Below are 22,552 nucleotides of genomic sequence, written 5' to 3'. Positions count from 1 at the left end.
GATATGTTATATTTGTATGTTTTCATCCACAGGCCTTCTGCCATTTAAAAAAAAAAAAAAAAAAACTTTTACAAAGAGTCCAAAAGTGTATTGTGAGATTAATGTCTCATGTAACATGATATTATTATACTTGATATATTATACTTTGACCTGTATGTTTTTGTGGGTGCCAGTGTGGCACGATGATGTCATAATGTACATGGAACATACATGGACGTGGAAGTGCTATGTGCATTTTTGTACCAAGACGTGCAAGACGTGTGTTTCTTAAGAAAGACCAGATCAGCATGCTGACTTTGTCTTCATTGAACCCAGATAACATGTACATGTCTGTATATTCTAAGCTAATCATTAAGAGAATGTGATGTGTGCTACTAGTATATAGAGCCCACTCTGGAGATGTAAAATTAGGAGATGAAGAGATCATGATGTTGAATCAGTTTGAATGATGCCTGTGCCGAAATAAAGAACCTGGTTTATGGATCTACTTGAGCCTACTGGACTTTTGTTTGCGGTGTGCCTCCGGGAAAAGCTGACAGTATCCATGCCGAGTGCTGAAGAAGTCAGTGAGGGGAGGTAACTGAATAAAGAAATTGCTATAACTGAACAGCAGAGGGCATAATTCAACACTATTCATAACCATCTACACTGCTGTGACATAAACAATTAATTTAATAATTCAGTTGTTTTACTATGCATATGTAATAAATGAGCACTATTAATTTCATTCTGTTTGTTCCTCATAGGAAGAAAAACAACAATATTTTTGTAAAAGAGGAAGGAGAAAAACAGAACAAATCAGATTCTTTCAGGCTTTTTTCTTTTCAGGCTTTTGAGCATTATCCAGAGATTATGGAGAACATTGAACGTGTTGGCTTTGTGAAGCCGACCCCTATACAGGTGTGACAAACATTTAATCCACTGGATAAGGATGAGGCAATAGTACAATCTTTCAAACATATTAGACAGGATAAGTCTTGTGGTATTATGTGTATTGACGTTTATCTTGTCAGACTGGTTCCAGGGTTCTTTGAAAATGAAATTAAGAGCTACAATTGATAAATGCACTGAGTAATAGTTTTGTTTTCTTGAACACAGCTGAGTTTCTGTTATAAAATAGGCAAGGCACAAAGCGCAATTCATACACAAAGTAATTCAAGTATTCAAAGTACTTTACTGGATAAGAAAGATATTAAAATCACAATACAACAAATCAACACTGTCAAAGTAGAGGCCTGTTTCACATCTTCAGGAATATTGTTCCAGGTTAACAACACAGTATCTTTAGAATGTAGACTACAGTGGGATTATTACAAATTAAAACTGGGATAAATGGCCATTTTATAAAAATAAATCTATTGTTTTGATGCCAAAACATTTGCACTAGTTAAGATTTACCTTGTATCTGTTCTTCCCTAAATTTTTACCCCAAATATTTTTAATTTATGCTCTTACTGATTTCAGTCCCAAGCCTGGCCTGTGTTGCTGTCTGGAGAGGACCTCATAGCCATCGCCCAGACAGGAACAGGGAAGACACTGGCGTACCTGCTGCCCGGCTTCATTCATATGGATGGACAGCCTGTGTATGTGAAGCTTTATCTTTACAGTGTCTTTTTCTCTTATGTTTTGAAACAGTTTCACCTGTTTACTACTGTTCTGGTTAACTTTGACCTAATACAAAGTTTTCTTTCTCAGTCCCAAATCTGAGAGAGGAGGCCCAGGTATGTTGGTTTTGACTCCCACCAGAGAGTTGGCATTACAGATTGAGACAGAATGTGGAAAGTACCAATACAAGGACTACAAGAGGTACTATTATTAAGAAATGTAAAAGTGATTGATTTAAGTTGACAATCACGCCTTTTATGTGGTTCTCAGTATCTGCATTTACGGAGGAGGGGACAGGCGGGGTCAGATCAATGTGGTCAAATGTGGAGTAGATATTGTGATTGCCACACCAGGCCGACTCAATGATTTACAGATGAATGAACTCATCAATCTACGCTCCATCAATGTCTCTTGTACATTGTGTACATTATTTTAGTTACATTCGTATATGGTTTATATTCAGTGAAAATATCAGTTTGTGCATAATAAATATTTATTTGGTTTCAAAAGAAAATGCTTTTTGTTTTCCAAGTATCAGTTGGTTTTAAATTAACATTTAAATATAGGAAATCCTTCTTCTCGCTCCTTTTTGATACGCAGGGCTAGACTTTTGCAGCTTTTCTGGCTGCAACCTGAAAGCAAATTTTGGGCAGGGATGAAGAAGTTGTTGAGCTGCCTGCTTTCCAAGTGTTTTTCAAAATCTATTAGGAGTTGCTCAAAGCACTGTGTCAGGTCAGCAGCTGCCCACTGACTGTCATTCGTCCTGGAGCAGCAGGCGTGTAGGAAGGTCGTTTTAACGTGATATGAGCAGAACTTGGCAAAAGACTTGTCCTGTTCCTTCAGGAGGCTAAGGAGATGCTTTAGCAGCTTCAGGCAGTCTTTCCTGTTGAAGTAGCATATGTGTATATACTTGGCAATAACATAATTATATAATAACATAATTAACACAAAGCCAAGTAAAGCACTAAGTCACCTGCAGCAGTGAGTACCATCTTTCTCACAGCATGTCTTTACTGATCCATGATTTTTTAAGATTTCTTTCTCCACATGGGAAAATGAAATACGCCAACAATCTGTATTTGAAAGAATACAACTGTAAAAATATTGCACATGTTGTAAGCAATTTAAGTGTTTGCAAATTCTCTACACACAAAAAAAAACAACGGACTGTGTTTGTAATGGTTTATCAAAGAGCATTACTTACCCTTGGCAAGAATGCCATCTCTTTCATCGTTCCCATTGCCCTCGTATTTTGAAACAAGGTAGTATGGCTTGAATTTGTAGTCTTTCTTTATTTTTCTCCCGAGCCAAGCTTCTATTTTCAAGCCATCACTGGTGAAATCTGGCCAACTTGACTGAACAACAAGGCACAAGACAATGTCCAGTGAAATGTCACGTGACTCAACTTTTATATTTAATGTCACGGCAGGACATCCTCTCTTCTTTCTATCAATGGACACACCTGAAACACAACATTGTGTTGACTGCATATTTAAAATACCATAAAGTTATTTAGTAGTTATTATTGAGTCTACTCACTCCACATTAAAATGTTTCATCACTGACCTGGAAAGTCTTTTATGCTCTCAATTACTTCTTGTCTAAAATCCTGCAGTATTTCGCTTGCAGGTAAAGGTTTTCCGTCTTCCTGAAACCTTTTTAGGGGGTTATACCCACGTTTTAAAGACACAACATAAAACGCCCCATCCTCAGTAAACGGCTGTATATCTATGCGTTGAACAGGAATGGGGAACATTATGTCAAACTCATCTGGGTTGGAAATCTGCAAAAACAAACACAGATTTAAAAAAAGATTCATCTCTGAAACAAATGTCTCATCTTACCTTCAAATTTTCATAGTAGCTTCCAGTGTGAAGAGGTTCTTCTACTTGCCTAAACCAAATTGTTTCACTTCTTAAATGCTTCAGAATGACTTTCTCTAATTTGTTAATTACTTCTGAAGCTTTTGATTTCTCCTTCATCCTAATTTTAAGATTTTCCAGAGTTGCGTTAAGTGTGGTTCTCAGCTCCGTCTTTTTAACATCATCAGCTTTTTTACTGTCGTCATGTGAAAGTTGCTTCATCTGAAGTTGAGTCATCCCTTTTTTCCCTTTCAATGTTGACTCAGGTTGTTCAGCAGCGCATTTGTCTTTGTATATTGTTGAGATTATGTTATCCTTTTCATCTACTGGTGATTTGGTCTTGGTCCCACAGGTTTCTGGATTTGCATCACTGGCTGTACAGTTGACATTAGGCTTTGTCTGTGCTGTGGTGGCCGTCGTAGTTTTCTTGGGATCCTTCTTGATTTCTTCATCTAATTTCACTTTGGCTGGAGCACCACACTTTTTAGGTCTTGCACCGCTGGCTGTAGTTTTCTTGGGATCCTTCTTGATTTCTTCATCTAATTTCACTTTGGCTGGAGCACCACACTTTTTAGGTCTTGCACCGCTGGCTGGCGGGTTGAAATTAGCTGCTTGTTCCTCAAAAGTTTTGGTCTGCTTCTCCTCTGTGTTTGTTCTTGTCCCAGTGCTACGCTTTGCCTCTGGACTTTTTGCCGTTCGTGGCTTCCTTCTTCCAGACATGCTGTACAATGCCTAGAGCACTGGTAGTACTTTCAGTTTTACTTCAAACCTTATTCTGTAATTGACGCACCCCTTTGTTGGCTCGTTTTCAACACTGTAATGTGTGGAAATGGCTCCATCTTTTGGGCAAACCTAGAAGTAGTCCTTGTACTGAAAGAGCAACACTTTTTGTGAAATGTTTAATGTATACAATAGAAAGGTGCAGTAGCATGTCATTGTTCTACTTAAGTGAAGATACAAAATCAGCAAAATTCCAATTAAAGTGCTTAATGATTGAAGTACTTGACTTCACAAGAGAAGGCAAATTTTCACATCTTTGTTTTTAAAGCTTATACAGACACATCTAAAACAGAATTAAACTTTTAATTATATGTCCTATTGATCACTGCAGTAATACAACACAAAAGTACCACACTCATTTACTTATTAATTAATAAAGTATTGAAGAGCTTGTTTTCACAGAAGGATATTGCCACAAACCTGTACACCTCCAGCACTAGCGTTACATTGTAAAGTACAGTTTAAACATTACTACATTTAGTCGGTAGTGCTCCATCAACAAGTATTGTTTTCCTTCGAATGCTTTTCCGGTGCATTGTGGTAAGCCAGTCCTTGTTTATCGGGTTGAAATGACCAGTTGTTGGATGTAGGAGAGTGGATGTCCTGTCACAGATGTTGGTGCTGGCAGATGAGCACAGCATTCATTTGTTCCTCTGGGCCTTCTGGGCGGACTTGGTGACTTTACCAGTGGTGGAAGCCTTCTTCTCCACCCCTTTGATCACACCGACTGCCACCGTCTGACGCATGTCACGCACAGCAAAGCGACCTTCAAGGGGAAAGGACATGGTGACAAGTACAAATATATAAATTACAGGAGAATCGACCTTGTTCACTGCCTAGTTGGAAACCTAATTCTCATTACATTTTAAATGATCTTACAACAGCAGGAAAGGTTTGGAAGGTCGGTAAATAATGTAATTTTAGTTTCTCAGTGCATTTTTACCATACTCACCAAGTGGGGGATACTCAGAGAAGCTCTCAACACACATGGGCTTCCCAGGAATCATATCGACAATGGCAGCGTCTCCGGATTTGAGAGATTTCGGATTATCTTCCAGCTTCTTTCCAGAACGTCGGTCAATCTTTTCTTTTAGCTCTGCAAACTTGCAGGCGATGTGCGCAGTGTGGCAGTCTAGCACTGGAGCATAACCAGCACTGATTTGACCAGGGTGATTCAGGATGATCACCTGCAGCGTAAAAAGGCAACAGTTTCAATTTCAGCACAGACTGACTCATAAGTACAGCAACAACAGAATGTAGAGTTCATTGTTTTTAGCATAAAAGTATCACTCTTTAGAGCTTGTACCTGGGCAGTAAAGTTTGCAGCTTCCTGGGGCGGGTCATTCTTGCTGTCCCCAGCCACGTTGCCACGGCGAATGTCTTTCACTGACACATTCTTGACATTAAATCCCACATTGTCTCCAGGAAGTGCTTCAGTCAGTGCCTCATGGTGCATCTCCACGGATTTGACCTCTGTGGTCACATTGACAGGGGCAAAAGTCACCACCATCCCCGGCTTTAAGATGCCAGTCTCCACACGGCCCACTGGCACTGTTCCAATACCTGTAATTACATACATCACTTGTAATGGCCTAAATTGCTTCCAATGTGTGAACATTGTTTAATAAAATAATGGCACCTCCTATTTTGTAAACATCTTGCAAAGGAAGTCGTAAGGGTTTGTCTGTTGGACGTGTTGGGGGCTGAATGGCATCCAGAGCCTCCAGAAGTGTGGTCCCAGATGCACTGCCTTCCTTTCTGTTGATCTTCCAGCCCTTAAACCATGTCATCTAAAAACATACACCACACACGTTAGCTTCTTAAACCACAATCACTCACACAGCCTTATGGTTAGAAGATGGCCACTCTGCACTCAAGTACATTTTAGTAGTAAACCATTGTATATTCCATAAGAAATGAAGTTAAGTTCCATGTTGCACATCCTAGTTAAAGGACATTCAAAACAGTAGTCAAATAGTTTTTATTTAAATTTCTGTGCTTACTTACATTGGGGCTTGGCTCCAGCATGTTGTCTCCATTCCAACCTGAAATGGGAACAAAAGCGACTGTGTCTGGATTGTAGCCAATCTTTTTGATGTAGGTGCTCACTTCCTTCACTATTTCTTCATATCGTTTCTGGCTGTAGTTTGGTTCAGTAGAGTCCATTTTGTTAATGCCCACAATGAGCTGCTTAACACCCAGTGTATATGCCAGAAGCGCATGCTCTCGTGTCTGGCCGTTCTTAGAGATTCCTGCTTCAAACTCTCCCACACCTGCTGCCACGATCAACACTGCACAATCTGCCTGTGTGCAAAATAGACATGTATTAATCTGACAGTTTCTCACTTTCAACCTCACAAATTGAAAACCAAGATTACCTGGGATGTACCAGTGATCATGTTCTTGATAAAGTCCCTGTGACCTGGGGCATCAATGATGGTCACATAGTATTTACTAGTTTCAAATTTCCACAGTGAGATGTCGATTGTGATGCCACGTTCCCTTTCTGCTTTCAGCTTGTCCAGAACCCAGGCATACTTGAATGAACCTTTTCCCATCTGAGAAGTCAATGTGAGATTTTTATAGTTTTTGGGTTATTTTGGCATGATTTATTTCAGGGCATTACCTACTTACTTCTGCAGCTTCCTTTTCAAATTTTTCAATAGTTCTCTTATCAATGCCTCCACATTTGTATATAAGGTGTCCTGTGGTAGTGGACTTGCCAGAGTCCACGTGGCCAATCACAACAATGTTGATGTGGAGCTTCTCCTTTCCCATTGTGGCGGAATGTGAGTGTCTTGATCTGATGATTAATAAAATTACAATATCAGGTGACAGAATCAAAATTGCCCCATTTATTCCCAAAGAGAAACGTTCAGACACAGGCTAAAGGCTGAGCTTAATTGTTGCTACCAGTCAGTGTTTGACTTAAGAGCCCTATAATCAGTTTTAATCAATACCTTTACTTAAACTTAACACTAGTTTACTTTTTCCTCCCCTAAAACAACATCCACCATTTTGTTGGTTTGTTTGTTGCAGCCTCTTTGACGCACAGCAGTCTGGTGCAGGTGCAGTCACCTGTGTTAGTGTCAAACACGTGCAGTGATAATATGAAATAAACATGAACTCAAGGTAATAATGACGATGTAATGGGCCAAAACAGTCTGTAACTACGAAAGCCAGTCTGTATCCAGGCAATGTCAGGTATGGGCCAGCAGCCTAACCCCAGTGTAACTTGAATCCCACAAGGTCTGATCCCACTGGAACTGAGCAGGTGACTGAGCACATCCTCCAGCGCTGCACAAAGTCGCTCTTCTCGCGCCCATGGTTTACTTGACGAGATGACGCAGTAGCCAAACACACACTTAAAATACACACTAAAACCCAAATATGTCGACTCTCGGGCAGATTTTGTGAAAATGCATTGCGCCATGTAACATTTTATGTGCATATTATCGTGCGTCAGACGTCAGGACTCAGTGAAACGAAAGGTGGATAACAACAGTCGCATAATAATGTGCAGTGCATACTGTGTCGTACCTGCGAAGTGGAGAGTGTCAGGTTGTCTGGTCTGCAGGAACGGAGAGACGCAGAGTGCAGACGCTGATCCGGTTATAGCGCACGGGACAGGCGGGGATATTGCGTAATACGCACTCGATCGCTCGATTTGCAGCATCTCACGAGAGCCGCGCGCACCCTGTCTGGTCTTTGAATAAACAGAGACTTTTACGAGGTGAGATTAAACAGTGCCAGTCTGAGCCGCTGCCTCCAATATCTGTAACTTTAAAGTTGCTCTACTCCATCTATGTCAAAAACACACACACCTGCATCGTGTGTTTAGTATTTTCATGACTGTTTAATCTGTTTAAAAGGGTCATCAAATGAATCATCAAAATAAAACTCGCATAGATTTATGTTTATATTTCATCTTTAGGACAGCAACTACATAGTCATGTAAACAAAATATTCAGTCATTTGCCAGTCATTTAATAAACTGGCAAAACTAGACATTTGACCAAGTTTCAAGTCAAAACACAAGCTACAAATGCCACCCATGATGAAGGGTTAAATATTAAGATTAACAATTGTGTCCTGTCAATTGTACAGGTGGGAAAATAAATCATTAATGTTTATTCTTGATTCCTGAGGATTGAAATGGGGTGCAAAATCCTGCATAAAAGCTCAGCTCAGACTCAGGGCTTCTGTATGAACTAAATGAAAGAAGTATGTTAGCAGTTACATATCCTTCTTTCATACTACAATTAATGGTAAATGAATAAAAAAAACGACAACCAAAAAAAAACAAAACACAAAGGCTTTTCCCCAAGTATTTGTGCTTGGGGAAACAAACAACAATTTTAAAGTAGCTTATTATGTTTTCATGTTTACTAAAGACAAGGACAACACAGAGTCCTCTCATTGGGTCCCCGATATAAATAAAGATAAATAATAATCATAATAATAAATAAAATAAATAAATACACCCCAGAAACCATGCACAGTAACAAACTAGCTTTTCTGCAGGTTGTTAACATTTTAGTCCTTCATATTTCAGCTGCTGTTTACTCTTGAGATATTCACAATATAAAATACCATTAATGCAAACTGTTGTATTTCAATAAAACCTAATTTCCTCCCTCAGTCTTAACTGCCCACGGCTGAACAGAACCTTGACCAAATGCCGTGTAAAACGTTGCCCCAAACAGGTTGATGGCAGCGGCAATGTAGAAGACAGTCTGCCATTCCTCCATGGTGTTCTGCAAAACATACACAATAGATCAATATTAAGGAAAATCAACTTTTTTGGCCCTTACATGCCTTTTATTGTGTATTTGGGGCGTCTAGAAGTGCAGAAAAGCTGAAATTAATCACTTAAGTAGAGGCAGAGAAAGATTTATATTCATTTTGCAGAGTATTTTTTCCAACCTGTTTGGATTATTCACATTATCTGTTATGTATTTCTATGTGTCACATCACACCAAATACAGCGGAGCCTCCAAACAAGGTCAAGGACGTCCGGCGCAACAATTTCCGCGGCCGCCATGTTTTTTTTTTTCTTGGTAGAGATTTTGTAATCCAAGCTCAAAGACGTCCAAAGTGTGAGTGGATAAGTCAAAATGCTCACTTTTTGGTTGGGTTAATTCATTACACCAACTTCCTGCGCGTGAACCACTGAAAACGGCACGGTTAAGTTTTATTTTCCGTGTGAATGTACCGCTGAATGTGGGGAAAAGTCCTTCATTAACCTCCATCAATACCAAGAAGGATTTGCCCAAAGACTACACATTTGATCGTTCCTTCAGTCTATGGAGATGGTGGATATAGTGGAGCGCTAAGTCCTACTTAACGCTTAAATAGCATTACATTGTTTATTAGAGCTAGTTTGATTGTGCTGCTGTCTAGTGTCCTGCTAGTGACTATGGTAGTATTAGCATAGGGCGTCTGTCTAATCCCTCAGTCGTCCAGTTCTGACCCATAGTAAAAAATCCAAAGTTAAATCCGTCAACTGGACAAAAAGTCGTAGGAGTGGAGACATGTCGGTGCTCATTCAAGCCGCTTTTTGGCCTTCTTAGCATTAGGTCTTCATTTTGACTATATTTTTCAGGTTATCTAGCTGTTTGGGGGCACATGTGTTCATAATTACTTGGAAAAACATTATTTATGTCGTTTCCATTTGGCAAAACTCATGATCAGACAGGCTTCTCTTAGCTGACGTTAGATTGGCGCTAGTGTTAGCATGGTACGGCTTAAATACACTGATGCCATTTCCCCTGGACCGTTGTTGTAGTAAGACGTCAACGTGAAGTTTCCTTAGACCTGATGATTTCTCTCAGACCTTATATGTTAGGGTAAGGATTATATGATAGATCTAAATGTGACACGACCACAACATCCAAAACTTTTTATGACTATTTTAGCTCATGGCTGCAAACTAGCTTGTTTTCAGAATGTAATGCTATCTTGTTATCTTTATGGCGTTTATTGAAATGCACTGTCCAGATCAAATAAACCAAAGCATAAATAATCTGGTCGTTTTTAGTTTGATCAGTGTCATTAATGATTCCCTTTGTAGTAGAATATTTTATTCATTATTCTGTAAGCACAACCATCATTTAACTATGTGCTTAAAATTTGTAGTGACGTTACATCTGCATTTGTCCCTGTTCTGATTAATGTGCTGAAAATGTTCCACCTATAAACGACGTGCCAGAATATACACAGAACCTGCGATTGTACACAAATGGAAGCCAACCTGAGGGCTGACTCTCCAGGTAAAACTAATGATAACTTAAAGTGTTACAATTGCAATCACTGCCCAAAAATTACAAAAAAAATAAAAATAAAAATACATTCACCACAAGAGGGCGCCACAGCACCTCTACATATAACCCATGTCCATAATGTTCAAAGTAAAATCATAGATCCATAAGTAAAAAATGTCTGGCTGAAGTTTTGATCTTATTCTATTCACCCCCTTTTTCCACTAAATGGTACTAAATTCTTTGTGGTGGTACTTTTGGTTAAGTGAGAATCTTGTTCAATTGAATGAAGAATTTGAGAAAAGTTTTGCTGCTAAAATATGATATAAAGTAGGTTAATTTGTGTAAAATGTTCAGTGTTTGTGTGCACCAAGTCAACACTGCACCAATTCTCTGGGGGTTTAAAACAGCTCTGTAGTCTCTACAGAACGTATTTGCTCTTGAGATCAGCAGCCCCATGCAAGGGGGCAGTTTTGTTTGGTTAAGTGCAAAACCAACTGTTACTTCTAAATCTAAATGAGCACATATTGTACATTTCTTACATTTGCAGTAAGTGATCTTGCTATAACTGGTCCAACCATTCCAGGAATAGTGGCAATAGTGTTGGTGATTCCGAAAATAATTCCAGAAAACCTGCAATTAAAAAAATTTGCCAAAATGCGAAAGAGTTTACACGTAAACCCATTTAAGTTTATTAGTGTCCGCACAGGTTCTTACAGTGGCGCAATGTCCAGATGGTTGATGATGAAGCCAGATATACACACTCCAGTCAATGCCGTCGCAATTGTCAGAAACGTCACAGCCGATATGTAATTACAGCCTGTATATCCTGCTGCCACCAGGAAAATGGCCGGCCCAATCATGCCTATTGGAAAAAGATAATGTACAGGACACAGTCAAATAAGTTTTGAATAAATCAACTAAAAACAACACACAAAATATTTTTTTTTCCCAAATGTAAATTGTGGAGGGCATTGGGGAGTTTAAAATATTCCACTAACAAAGGTGAGAATCAAAATTATGATTTGCTAGTGTGTTTTGCAGTGACACTACACATTTTTCCATTGCAGTATAAAATCTATTTGCATCATCAGCATTTCTTTATTTATACAGGAGAAGTCTGTTTAAATTACACTACAAACAGAAAAAATTACAAGTATACAAGTCCATATAAAACATTAAAAAGAGGTGCAGGTGTGTATAAAAATAGTTTAATCTTGCTTTTCCTTGAAGTGTATTCCATCTTTGTGAAGCAAAACAGTTAAAAGACCTCTTTCCCATCTCAGTTTTAGTCATTGATACCGGGTCACATGACTGCATGAGGCTAACAAGCAGAGGAGGTATTATGGCAGTTTTTGAAGTAGTACCATATAGCCCCTTATATTTCATAAAGTGCTGTTCTCTTCTAATGACAGCAATGGCCAAGCCACTTTTCCATAAAGAACTCTGTGATGAGTTTCAAATCCATCCCTTATAATAAAACACAGGGCCAATTGAAAGAGTGGATCCTATGGTTTCAAAGTAGAGGCTGAAGTCTGTAGATGCACCACATCCCCATAATCCAGTACAGAAAGAAACGCTGCTTGCACCATTTCTTTTCTGTAATTTACTGGGCTATATTTGTTTCTGTAATAAAATGATCATTTTAATTTTAGACTGTTAGCATGCAAGCTACAAATCTTACAAATTATTTAAGTGCTTTTTAGAAAAAATCATGAATATGGAGTTTTATTTGCATTCAATGAGGGAGCACTTACATTTATATGATGCTGTTTTGTATGCATGTGGCTTTCTCTTTAATTGCAACCAATGGAATTAATATACAACCCCAATTCCAATGAAGTTGGGACGCTGTGTAAAACTTTAAAAAAAAAAAAAACAGCATGCAATGATTTGCAAATCCTGTTCAACCTATATTGAACTGAATAAACTACAAAGACATGATATTTAATGTTCAAACTGATAAACTTTGTTGTTTTTATACATCAACGACACCCAGAAACGCCCTGGGACGTCCCTGCTTATTTCAGTAAGACAATGCCATGCCACATTCTGCACCTGTTACAACAATGTGGCTGCGTAGTAAAAGAGTGCAGTACTAGGCTGGTCTGCCTGTGGTCCAGACCTGTCTCCCACTGAAAATGTGTGGCACATTGTGAAGCGCAAAATATGACAACGGAGACCCTGGACTGGGCAACTGAAAGTTGTACATTCAGCAAGAATGGGAAAGGATTCCTCCTGCAAAGCTTCAACAGTTAGTGTCCTCAGTTCCCAAATGCTTATTGATTGTTGTTAAAAAGGAAAGGTGACGTAACACAGTGGTGCCCCTGTCCCAGCTTTATTGGAACATGTTGCATCAAATTGAAAATGAGTGAATATTTGCATAAAAACTATAGTTTATAGTATAAGTTTATCATTTTCAACATTAAATGGCACATATTTGTAGTTTGAGTTCAATATAGTTTGAAAAGGATTTGCAAATCATTGTATTCTGTATTTTTTTCAAGTTTTACACAGCGTCCCAACTTCATTGGAATTGGGGTTGTAGTAAAAAGTAGCAGGCCCAAAATTGAGCCTTGTGGCACTCCTTTACTTAAAGTTAGAAAATGTAATTTAAACACATTGGCTACTACTGCCTGGGTTCTGTTTGAAAGATCAGTTTCAAAATTATATTTAGCATTGTTAAATCTAATCTGCTTCAGACGCTTCAAGAGAATCCACCGAACCAAAAGCTTTAGGAAAATCAATAAACAGAGCGACACAAACTTGTCTGTCATCAAAGGCTGTGAAAATGTCATTTAAAACTTTTGTGGTTGTGGTGACAGTACTATGTCCTTTTCTGAAACTCGATGGATAAGCATTTATTTAAATAAAAATCTAACTTGATTTGCAACTAACTTTTCTAAATCTTATGCAAGACAAGGTAATTTAGATATTGGCCAGAAATTATTTACATTTTCTGTTGTCCCATGTTTATGTAAAGGCAAAACATGTACAGTTTTCCATAGTTCTTTTATAACTTCCATTTGAATTGCTAAATTAAAAATGTGTAATAGAGGTTGAAATAAATATGGGGTAGCTAGCAATAGAAGGTTTGTATCAAGGTCATCAGCACCCGTGGACTTTTTTGGGTGTATGGAGCGGAGAGCATTTAAGTGTGAAGTGAAAGGTCTTAAAGGGAAAATCTGACTGCAATCTGCCACCTGTTCACATTCAACATAATCAAGATCGGAGGGATCACCCTGATCCAAAATATCACATACCAAGATAAAATGCTCATTATAAGCATCACATATTTCTTCTTTAGAATTTAGAATAGCTGGACCTAATAAAATATATTTATTTTCTCTGTGCTCTAGTCTGTGCCAAAATGCCCTCGCCATGGTGCTCTGTGACTGAAATGCACTTACCCACAAATGTAAAGGCTTTCCGGACCCTGGCAGTTGGACAGTTGTGTGTTTCTCTTTGGTAATCAGCAAACTGCCCACTAAGTATGACTAATGTGGCACTGCCGATGTAAGGCAGAGCTGACAGAAAACCACTCTAAAAAGGACATAAACATCGTCAATTGTTATGTTCTGATAAACTGACAATACTGCATATGTTTAAGCAGAAAACTATACTCTATGGGTCAAAAATAAAAATATCTGCCAATTGGATAAAACTTCACACAATAGAAGAATTCATGAATAATTTAAATTGGATTAAGATTGTGGTGTTGGCATCTGTTACAGTTATCTTTGCTTTAGTTTATAACTGACTGAAACTCAAGGGCCTACACACATAGTCCTGAGAGGTTTTGATTTGGTAGAAACTTACACCATGTAGCTATAATCTGGAACTCACTCACTTACCTGTTGGATACTAAATCCAAGAACGTCTTTCATGTAAGTTGGCAGCAGAGTGAGGAAAGTGTAATATGTCCAGTTGTAGGAAAAGTGAACCACGACAATGGCCCAAAGTGGCACTGACGTCAGTATGGATCTCCAGGGAACCTGGTCCGTGGAGGTGGACAGCTTTGCACAACAAAAACACGATGTTAACACAGTGGTTTATTATCAGGTTTAAACATAGACTGTATATATAAATGGACATAGCTAACGCGCTAGCCACTGTGTTCCAAATAGGAAGTGAGCATGGGTGCACTTCTGGCTCCATCGAATTTGGCTCCAATTCATTGTGAAAATTTGTCACACCTCTCTCTGCAACTGTTGCACTGAGCCTTGTCATTTTACTCTGAAACTGTTCGTATTCACCCGATCCATATGATCCCGGTGTTTTCATTTTGATATTTTGTCCGTGAATCAAGGTATGAATGTTAATAACAGACAAATCAGGCGCTTTCGTTCCTCCCGTTAGCGTTAGCAACAGGTTTGATTGACAGCGTTGTTAAGGCCCCGCTCCTTGCTAAACCTGCTGTGTGGACTGGCTCTTTGGTTGCTATGATACTCTCAGTCGAAATTCCAAATGTGTAACTCTGCTCCAAACTGGCCCCTATAAGAGCTAGCGTCAACAAGGTTCATTTGACTGGAAGCGGAACACTGTAGGTGACGTCAAGCTCACGTATTCCACTTCTTTATACAGTCTGTGGATTTAACAGACACTTCTGCTTTACTGCTTTTTACAGTTATATAGACTTAGAAAACGCTCATGCTTAAGGGTTTGACAAAACATGTGCGAGCGAGGAAAATAAGATAGTACAATGTAATGATTTATGTAACATTACATGAGCAGAGAAGACTAAAATCATTATACCATAGTAGTAGTAATAATAATATATTATTATCATTATTATTATCAATATACATGTATCTTTACCTCATTCTTGAGTGAGGAGATTATGTACAGTCTCTCTTGCTCTGAAATCCTTGGATGATCATTTGGACTATCTGAAACAAGCAATGCCCACAAGACAAACCACAGCAGTCCAACAGCCCCTGGAAACAAACCAAACGTTCAGAATCACTGCAATGAAATGTTGCAATAATAAATAATAATGATGCATATTAAGTTATTGTCATGACGCCCGTTTGTCCCTGTCCTCCCGTGCTCTCTACCCCTCCCCGACCTGTCTGCCCGGAGCTGGGCGGAGTTCGAGACTTCTCCGCACGCACCTGGAGCGCATCAGCGTAATCACCGCCACCTGCTGCTGAGTACTTGAGGGCTCGGCAGAGTACACTCGGCGCCAGACCGTCCGCGTGTAAACGTGAATGTTCCAGCATAGTTTTGTATTTTGTTACCTGCCTGCTCAGCTCTCATTCTGGATTTTTGCCTCCCTTTCCAGACTCCTGCCTTCGCCCGCTCCTGCACCCGCCTCTACTCTCCGGTACCGTCAACTCCCTCTGCTCTGCCTGTCCTGGTCTCTGGCGTCCCGCCTGCCTCTGACTCTGGGTCCCGCTTCCTGGACTACGCCGGTCCCGCTTGTCCTGGTCTCGTCTCCGTCTCCCTCGTCACTCCGGCCTCGGCTTCCCGCTCCCGACCCGCTCTCCGTCCGTCTCGTCTGCCTCCTGCTTCCCGGATCCTTGTACTTGTTATTAGACTGTTTAAGACTGCTTTTCACTAAAGACTTGTATAATAAACACTGTAACCTTGCCCCGAGTCTGCACCTCTTGGTCCTTCCTGCACCCGTTACAACAGTTATGTATTAAAAATGTCCTGTTGGAATTTACCAAATAAATAGAAGACATAGGTCCAGTCCAAGTAAAAGGAGATTTCACCAGACAGTAGAAAACCTACAACTGTTCCAAGTTTGGATCCTGCAAAAAACAGAGTGTTTGTGATCATATAGTGAGTGTGAGATAGTGATGGTCAATCTAGTTTCCTGTTCATTAAATTGGTTTGTACATAGATGGGCCCATATTACCCTGTTTTCTGATCTATGTTATAATGTTTTCTCATCACAAACAGACCTGCAGTTGTGTTTTGTTTCATTCATACATGTTTAACACACAAACCCTGCATATTTAGGCTCTGTTCTTCATTCGGACAGAAAACACTCTGTCATGTAGTAGTACAAGAAGTGCTCCACTGTGTTTTTAAACTGCATACACCTTCACTAGAATCATTTGGATAATTGCAGCCCCGGAATTGCCCCTCTGTATTGAACAAAAGGTAGATGTTAACTTGAAAACTACCACTTCATGTAGACAGCCCAATAATGCAGGATTGCTATATGTGTGAATGAAAGAAAACACAACTCCAGGTCTGTTTTTGATGAAGTAAGAACATCCTAACATGGCCAAAAGCTCAATACAATACACAGTATAAAATGTTTAAAACATGCTAATCAACCCTTTTATTGGCCTCTGTATCTTACCAATATATGAAATAGTGAGCAGTCGACTTCTCTCCAAAGGTGGGGCCCATGCTGCCCACATAGTATACATTGCAGGAAAGGTTACTCCCTGACAACAAACACAAGTTATTAGTTATACAATTCTTCTTCCGTGACTTAATGTCAAAGACGTACAACTGCCCTCCACAGTTATGCAAAGATCCAATACACTACATTTAAGCTTTTTACAAATACAGTAAATACTACTTTCGTACATCTGCAATTCCCTCCAGTACTCTCACAACAATGAGGTAGCCAGCTCCCCAGTCAGCAGCTACAGGTGTGAGCAGTGTAAAGAGGACAATTCCCAAAACACCTAAACCTAAGACCCACTTGGGTCCAAGGCGTCCTGCGAGATATCCTCCTGGGATCTGGGTCAGGATGTACCCATAAAAGAAGGAGCTGAGGATCCAGCCCTGAGTTTTAGGATCCCAGTCATAAACACTGGCCTGCAAAACACAAGTAAAGAGAATACAATTTGTTATTACATGTTTATGAGAGCGTAAAGAAGAAAACAAAGATTCAAGTTCTCAAAATGACTTGGGGAATGTCCTTTTGAGGTCTTATTCCTGGTTGGTCCAAAAATATTCTTGGTGTAGTTTTGATTACGTCTGGCTTAATCCAGGAGATGTAGCCTATTTGGATTGATTCAAATCATAAATCCATTCAGAATACCCATACAACTTGGTGGGTGGGGTACTCCTCAGATCAGTAATGTAGCACACAGCTGGAGGGAGCCTGGGAGGGAGTGCATGACTAGCACCAGCCCCCGCGAGCCTGACCCACATCCCAAGCTCTCCAGACCCCTTTGGAAGATGCGCTTTGGATCCTTTTGTTGGCACCAGACCAGACTTTCTGACTTCACATTTGCTTGTACTTACTGTGTGGTTGCGTTTGGGTCGTGGAGGATCAAAATGCAGGGGGCACACAGAGGTGGAGTTAGTATTGGTGTGGTGGTTGGTGTTGTTGTGCATGTCCACTATCGCCACACTGAGGTTCACGCGTAAAGAGTAAACCACAAAAAAGCCATACGAAGACAACAGAGCCAGACCATAGCGGGCAGAGCAGCACACCGGGGCTACAGGCAAATAACAACAATACACTGGGTTATTTGTACAGGCAAATAACAACAATACACTGGGTAACTCACATTCAATACAGCTAAAGAATAAATGACATGTTGGGTACAATTACATGCTTTTTTTAAATCCATAAAACAGCTGTGCTTGTCTAGTCAGCATGCAGAGCAATAAGAGGAGTTCCTTTACCTCTTTGGACTAGTCTTTCTTTCTCTCCATGGAGCTCCTGCTTGTCCCTCTCTCCCTCTGATCCGGACTGCTTCATTTTGTGTTGTTGAAAAGATTTTAATACCACATTATTGAACCAAACAAAGTCAAGAACACTGTCAGCTGGTCACACGATCACCTGAGTCTAACAGGAGACAGAGAACAAATAACTAAAGTAAACCCGGATGGTCACGTGGGCGGGATGAGTTTGTTGTGTAAAGAACTGTCTATATGCTCAGGCTATGGCTCAAGTTATTGGCTCGTTTTGAATCCATTAAAATTGGCCACGAAGCTCCTCAAGTCAAAACAGGATTGTGTCATCGTCTGAGGACTGGATAAATCAGGGATGTCAAACACATTTTCACCGAGGGCCACATCAGCGAAATGTCTGCTCTCAAAGGGCCAGATGTAAAATAAATCTAACTAAATAAATACACTCGTGAAAACTAAAGAAACACACAGACAAAACAATAATTAACTTAATAAAAAATAAAGACATTCGACAATTATCTTTAGAAAATAAAACTGACAAAACTAACCTGGTTGGCTGTATACTGAGAGGGATTAACTTAAATATCTTCTTTCTTATTAAATATATCTTTAAAGTGCAACTTAATTGTCTGCTTTTAATCATGTTACTTTTCTCATTTAGCTGAGGGCTACTCCGCCCTCTAGTGACACTTCACAAAATTACACCTAAATAATATAAAACACATGAAAACGCCTAAAAAACTAAAATGTGGCAGTTACATCCCCTGTGTCCCACACTACTATCGTATGAGTGCAGCCCTAATGATGAGATCTGAGCTGAATAAATGGTTATGAATTTTTTATAGATACAAAGTAACGACTAAAGTGTTTCATTCTGCTGTTTATTTATAGCAGTTTGTATATGCATGTAATGTGGTTAAAAAAAACATTTAGCTTTTATTTGATGTGTAGATTGTTTGTGTGGGTGACGCAGAAGTATATACACGCTGATGTAGAGTTGTAAAGTAGGGGAATGTTAACAGGTTAATAATTGTCGTGATAATCATTAATCACAATAATGTCACAATAATCGTGCCTCTAAATTTTAATATCGTCCCATCTCTAGTTTGGTGAAATATTTGTTAGGGTTGAGGACAGAAGACAGAGGCTGAGGACAGAGGACAGAGGAGTTCGGGGAGGCCATGGAGGAGGACTATCGGACGATCGGCCTCGAAGAAATTCTGGCAAACTGACGCCTCAGGAGGGGGAAGTAGTGCTTCACCAACACTGTTTACAGTGAGGGGGGAGAGCTGCTGACCTCAACTGGGCGGTGGAAAGAATACTTTGAGAATACTTTGCAGATTTAGAATAGTTTTTATGGTTTAAATCTGCTCTTGGGTTTTTGTGTCATTTCAATATTATCATTTATGTGTAGTGTAAAGAAATTAGAAGAAAAAACAATCCCAACAGAGTCAGCCCCAGAGTGCCCATTGCCACAAGATCCTGTGGAAACAATTATTCAGGAACCCACTCCTCAAATGCATGACAGGTGTGAAGTTCCTGAGATGGAGACACTGTTGGTACCAGATGTTCCCAAGGTGGAGACACCAGAGGTACCAGTTAAAACCGAGGTGGAGACTTCAGCAGATGGAGTCCAAAATGAGCTACAAACCAATCAACCAGGAGTTCAGACTAAAAAGACCGAAACAATAGAGACATCAAGACAAACGGACACAAATGAGGCTAATTCAGCTGAAGGCAGTAGTTCACCAACGCTTCAGTTTGGGCCCACGGTGTCCTGCAGTCTGACTCGTGTTCTTGTCAAGAAAATACTACAAAAGAACAAAGTCTACAGCCGAGATGCATGCCACAACATCGCCAACAGACTGGACATCAAGATCAAGAACCAGCTTACTGTGGAGCCGCATGTCGACATCAGTGATAACAAACGGATGAGAATCGGCAAAGGGGCTGCCAGAAGTCTAGAGATGATTTATGGATCGCCCACCAATCTCCTGAAGGCAGCACGTGTCCCTGACAATGCAGAGTTTGAAGAAAATGTTGTGAAATGTCTCAACATCGAGCTCAAGGCATTTCAAAACCGTCCAAAGTCAGCTGTGTCCTGTTTCCTCTCGGCTGTGAGGAGGGCCGTACGCAGCGTCCGTTAGACTCCTCACCTTAATGACCAATAAACATGATTTAAGCATCATTCATCATTCATCTTTTGTATGTTTATTTGTTCATGTTTACTTGTTCAGTTTGTCCTGAACTGAATTCTGCTGACTTTTACAGGTAAATATTTGCTATTATTTGCAGCACTATATAGTTTTTAAGTTAGTTCACTGTCTCATATGAAATCAGAATAAGTCTGATAATTAAGTCAATTAGGATTACCAAAATGATTTCTATTTGCTAAATGCCAATTGGTAATAGCATCAAAAGGAAGTTTGAAAGAACAACGATTCCAAGGAGAAATACATTCATCACAGGACTAATTGATAGAAGCTATGCAGAAGTACCGTAAATTTGGGACTACAGAGCGCACCTGAATATAAGCCGCACCAGCTAAATTTGAAAAGAAAATCAATTTTGTACATATATAAGCCGCACCTGAATATAAGCCGCAGGTTTTTGTGTTGTAACATGTGATATTTACACACAAAGATGGTAGGTTTTTTTAGTTTGAATTAAGGAAACGCTTTTTTTCCCTTTTTTTTGTTTTTTTTTTGTTTTTAAACTGTGTCTGAAAAGCATCAGTTCATAATCTTTCCCCATGTCTCACTTTTGCATTTACTGTTAGAGTGCCCCCCAGTGGGCATTAGGCAGTAAAAATCTATAAATGAGCCGCACTGTTGTATAAGCCGCAGGGTTCAAAGCGTGGGAAAAAAGTAGCGGCTTATAGTCCGAAATTTACGGTAGTTCCTCATGTGTGGTATCTGCCCTATCATAGAATCTATAACCCGTCAAACGGGACCTTGCAAATGGTTTTTGACTGTGGATAAAGCTCCTACAGGGTCTAAATTAGTGCTAACTATAAATTCCAGGAGGAAAGAGTTTCACTGATGACGGGCAAACAGTCATCAGTGCAACTGATGTCAGAGAAATATGTGGACTACTTCCACTTTCTGTGGTGGCCAACCTGGAGACACATCAGCCTATCCATTGTGGAGCAGTTTCTACACCAAACCAACTATGCTTTCACAAAAACTGCAGACCATGTGGACAGCTGCATTAAACTGGTGACAAACAGCATTTAAGACTTCTTTTAAGTGGACGACTGACTGAAGTGGCCAGAGAGCAGGAGGCGATGCAGTTAAAGTGAAAAGTACACCAGAAAACACTGGAGACAGATGGAGGAACAAGAGGGTACTTAGAGAGAGACAAGAGAATACTTACCTCTGCTGCAGGAGAGATGAAAGACGTTGTAGTAACGGATCACACTAGCCCTTATGGTTACTGGATCCTGGGAAGAGTCATGAGTAGGCTACCCTGATAAGAACTGACTACAGTGCAGGCTGTACAGCTGAAGGCAAAGACGGGGCAGTTGGAAAGGGTCTCTAAATTGTTCCTCTCAGCCCTGTGAAGAAGAACAAAGACACACGCAATGCAGTTAATGCCTCTTGTCTTTGGGGGAATTGTGCTGTTACACAATCGGGGTAGATGTGTAGGTAACTGTTCTTGTTGCCAGCACATCATTTTAACACAGTATTTTATTATATAGCACTTGACCTTTCATTAACAATCTGGGTTCACTGTAAATAACAATATTTGGTCATCAACAACTAGCATTAATTATTCACTGTTGTAAATATTTATTTGGTTGCCCTGTAGCACGTGACCCCAGACCCAAGCTAGAGAGCGGCAAATGTAAAGCCTACTTAAACATGCCCAGTCAATCACAGCACCATTTTGGAGATGTAGCCACCAGACTCGTGTCTCTGCTGCTGTTGGGACGGTTATCACTGTTACTGCTCTAAGTGTGGCCAATTTGAATCCAAAAATAACCCATTCTGTACCTACACTACAATGTTTTTTTGTGTTATTGTTTCACCAGGGCTCTTCATTTTGTCATATCTTCATTCTACCCCAATAAACGGTGAAAAAGCATCCTATCTGTGTCAGCATTTTGAAGAGTGCAAAATTCTCGTTTCTGACTTTAGTGAGGTCAGTGTGAGGTTCATAGCTCATTGTGATGTTTACCTTTGGGCACTAGGTCACCTATATTTGGTTTGGCCAGAAGGGGGCAGGCTGGAGACAAGACTTTTATGAACGCACAGGTGCTGGTGCAATGGGTGAGAGGGAGATCACACGGTTTTTACTATCACAATCCTATTATACATTAGTTTGTCTATATTTTGGTGCCATCCACTCGCCAGTTTACATTGAACACTGGATTACAATATTGTTTTTGTTTGTTTTTTTTTATAAAGGAGACATGAGAATCCCCAAACATGG

General features: G+C 39.9%; 4 protein-coding genes across 4 annotated transcripts; 1 reads left to right on the top strand and 3 right to left on the bottom strand.

Annotated features, from left to right (window-relative positions):
- Positions 1–829: 829 nt before the first annotated feature.
- On the top strand, positions 830–2,073 carry LOC129456838 (probable ATP-dependent RNA helicase DDX53). The gene is made up of 4 exons (XM_055227222.1): positions 830–900; positions 1,465–1,583; positions 1,696–1,806; positions 1,876–2,073. Exons 1-4 carry the CDS (start codon positions 853–855, stop codon positions 2,039–2,041), a joined length of 444 nt encoding a protein of 147 aa, XP_055083197.1. The 5' UTR covers positions 830–852; the 3' UTR covers positions 2,042–2,073.
- Positions 2,074–2,088: 15 nt separating this feature from the next.
- On the bottom strand, positions 2,089–4,187 carry cgasa (cyclic GMP-AMP synthase a). The gene is made up of 5 exons (XM_033979332.2): positions 3,450–4,187; positions 3,172–3,388; positions 2,810–3,067; positions 2,579–2,678; positions 2,089–2,488 (listed from the first exon to the last, which is right to left on the bottom strand). Exons 1-5 carry the CDS (start codon positions 4,185–4,187, stop codon positions 2,155–2,157), a joined length of 1,647 nt encoding a protein of 548 aa, XP_033835223.1. The 3' UTR covers positions 2,089–2,154.
- A 160-nt stretch (positions 4,188–4,347) lies between these two features.
- Positions 4,348–7,931, bottom strand: LOC117382166 (elongation factor 1-alpha, somatic form). The gene is made up of 8 exons (XM_033979225.2): positions 7,788–7,931; positions 6,882–7,050; positions 6,626–6,805; positions 6,255–6,551; positions 5,887–6,037; positions 5,554–5,810; positions 5,200–5,434; positions 4,348–5,013 (listed from the first exon to the last, which is right to left on the bottom strand). The coding sequence occupies exons 2-8, from the start codon at positions 7,023–7,025 to the stop codon at positions 4,889–4,891; spliced, it is 1,389 nt and encodes a 462-aa protein (XP_033835116.1). The 5' UTR covers positions 7,026–7,050; positions 7,788–7,931; the 3' UTR covers positions 4,348–4,888.
- A 941-nt stretch (positions 7,932–8,872) lies between these two features.
- LOC117382236 (sialin-like) lies at positions 8,873–18,185 on the bottom strand. Its single transcript, XM_033979331.1, has 11 exons — positions 18,110–18,185; positions 17,723–17,919; positions 17,057–17,290; positions 16,824–16,911; positions 16,177–16,263; positions 15,326–15,444; positions 14,362–14,523; positions 13,918–14,050; positions 11,225–11,372; positions 11,050–11,140; positions 8,873–9,004 (listed from the first exon to the last, which is right to left on the bottom strand). Exons 1-11 carry the CDS (start codon positions 18,183–18,185, stop codon positions 8,873–8,875), a joined length of 1,467 nt encoding a protein of 488 aa, XP_033835222.1.
- Between the last annotated feature and the right edge of the window lie 4,367 nt (positions 18,186–22,552).

Source organism: Periophthalmus magnuspinnatus, chromosome 15 (assembly GCF_009829125.3).
Source record: "Periophthalmus magnuspinnatus isolate fPerMag1 chromosome 15, fPerMag1.2.pri, whole genome shotgun sequence".
NCBI classification, from domain to species: Eukaryota; Metazoa; Chordata; class Actinopteri; order Gobiiformes; family Gobiidae; genus Periophthalmus; species Periophthalmus magnuspinnatus.
Note: the sequence above shows the minus strand (reverse complement) of the source record. Positions and strands in the feature narration are given on the sequence as shown.

Excerpts from the sequence above, each read along its gene's own strand:
- LOC129456838 (XM_055227222.1), top strand. The coding sequence starts at position 853 with ATGGAGAACATTGAACGTGTTGGCTTTGTGAAGCCGACCCCTATACAG. Across the intron at positions 1,584-1,695 it reads CATATGGATGGACAGCCTGT|TCCCAAATCTGAGAGAGGAG; the intron begins GTATGTGAAGCT and ends TTTCTTTCTCAG. Across the intron at positions 1,807-1,875 it reads CAATACAAGGACTACAAGAG|TATCTGCATTTACGGAGGAG; the intron begins GTACTATTATTA and ends TGTGGTTCTCAG.
- cgasa (XM_033979332.2), bottom strand. The coding sequence starts at position 4,187 with ATGTCTGGAAGAAGGAAGCCACGAACGGCAAAAAGTCCAGAGGCAAAG. Across the intron at positions 3,389-3,449 it reads GCTACTATGAAAATTTGAAG|ATTTCCAACCCAGATGAGTT; the intron begins GTAAGATGAGAC and ends TTGTTTTTGCAG. Across the intron at positions 2,679-2,809 it reads AGATGGCATTCTTGCCAAGG|ATTGTTGGCGTATTTCATTT; the intron begins GTAAGTAATGCT and ends TTTCAAATACAG.
- LOC117382166 (XM_033979225.2), bottom strand. The coding sequence starts at position 7,025 with ATGGGAAAGGAGAAGCTCCACATCAACATTGTTGTGATTGGCCACGTG. Across the intron at positions 6,552-6,625 it reads TGATCACTGGTACATCCCAG|GCAGATTGTGCAGTGTTGAT; the intron begins GTAATCTTGGTT and ends TTTTGCACACAG. Across the intron at positions 5,014-5,199 it reads CTCTGAGTATCCCCCACTTG|GTCGCTTTGCTGTGCGTGAC; the intron begins GTGAGTATGGTA and ends TTCCCCTTGAAG.
- LOC117382236 (XM_033979331.1), bottom strand. The coding sequence starts at position 18,185 with ATGAAGCAGTCCGGATCAGAGGGAGAGAGGGACAAGCAGGAGCTCCAT. Across the intron at positions 16,912-17,056 it reads TACTGGAGGGAATTGCAGAT|GGAGTAACCTTTCCTGCAAT; the intron begins GTACGAAAGTAG and ends GTTTGTTGTCAG. Across the intron at positions 9,005-11,049 it reads CAAGATCACTTACTGCAAAT|AACACCATGGAGGAATGGCA; the intron begins GTAAGAAATGTA and ends TATGTTTTGCAG.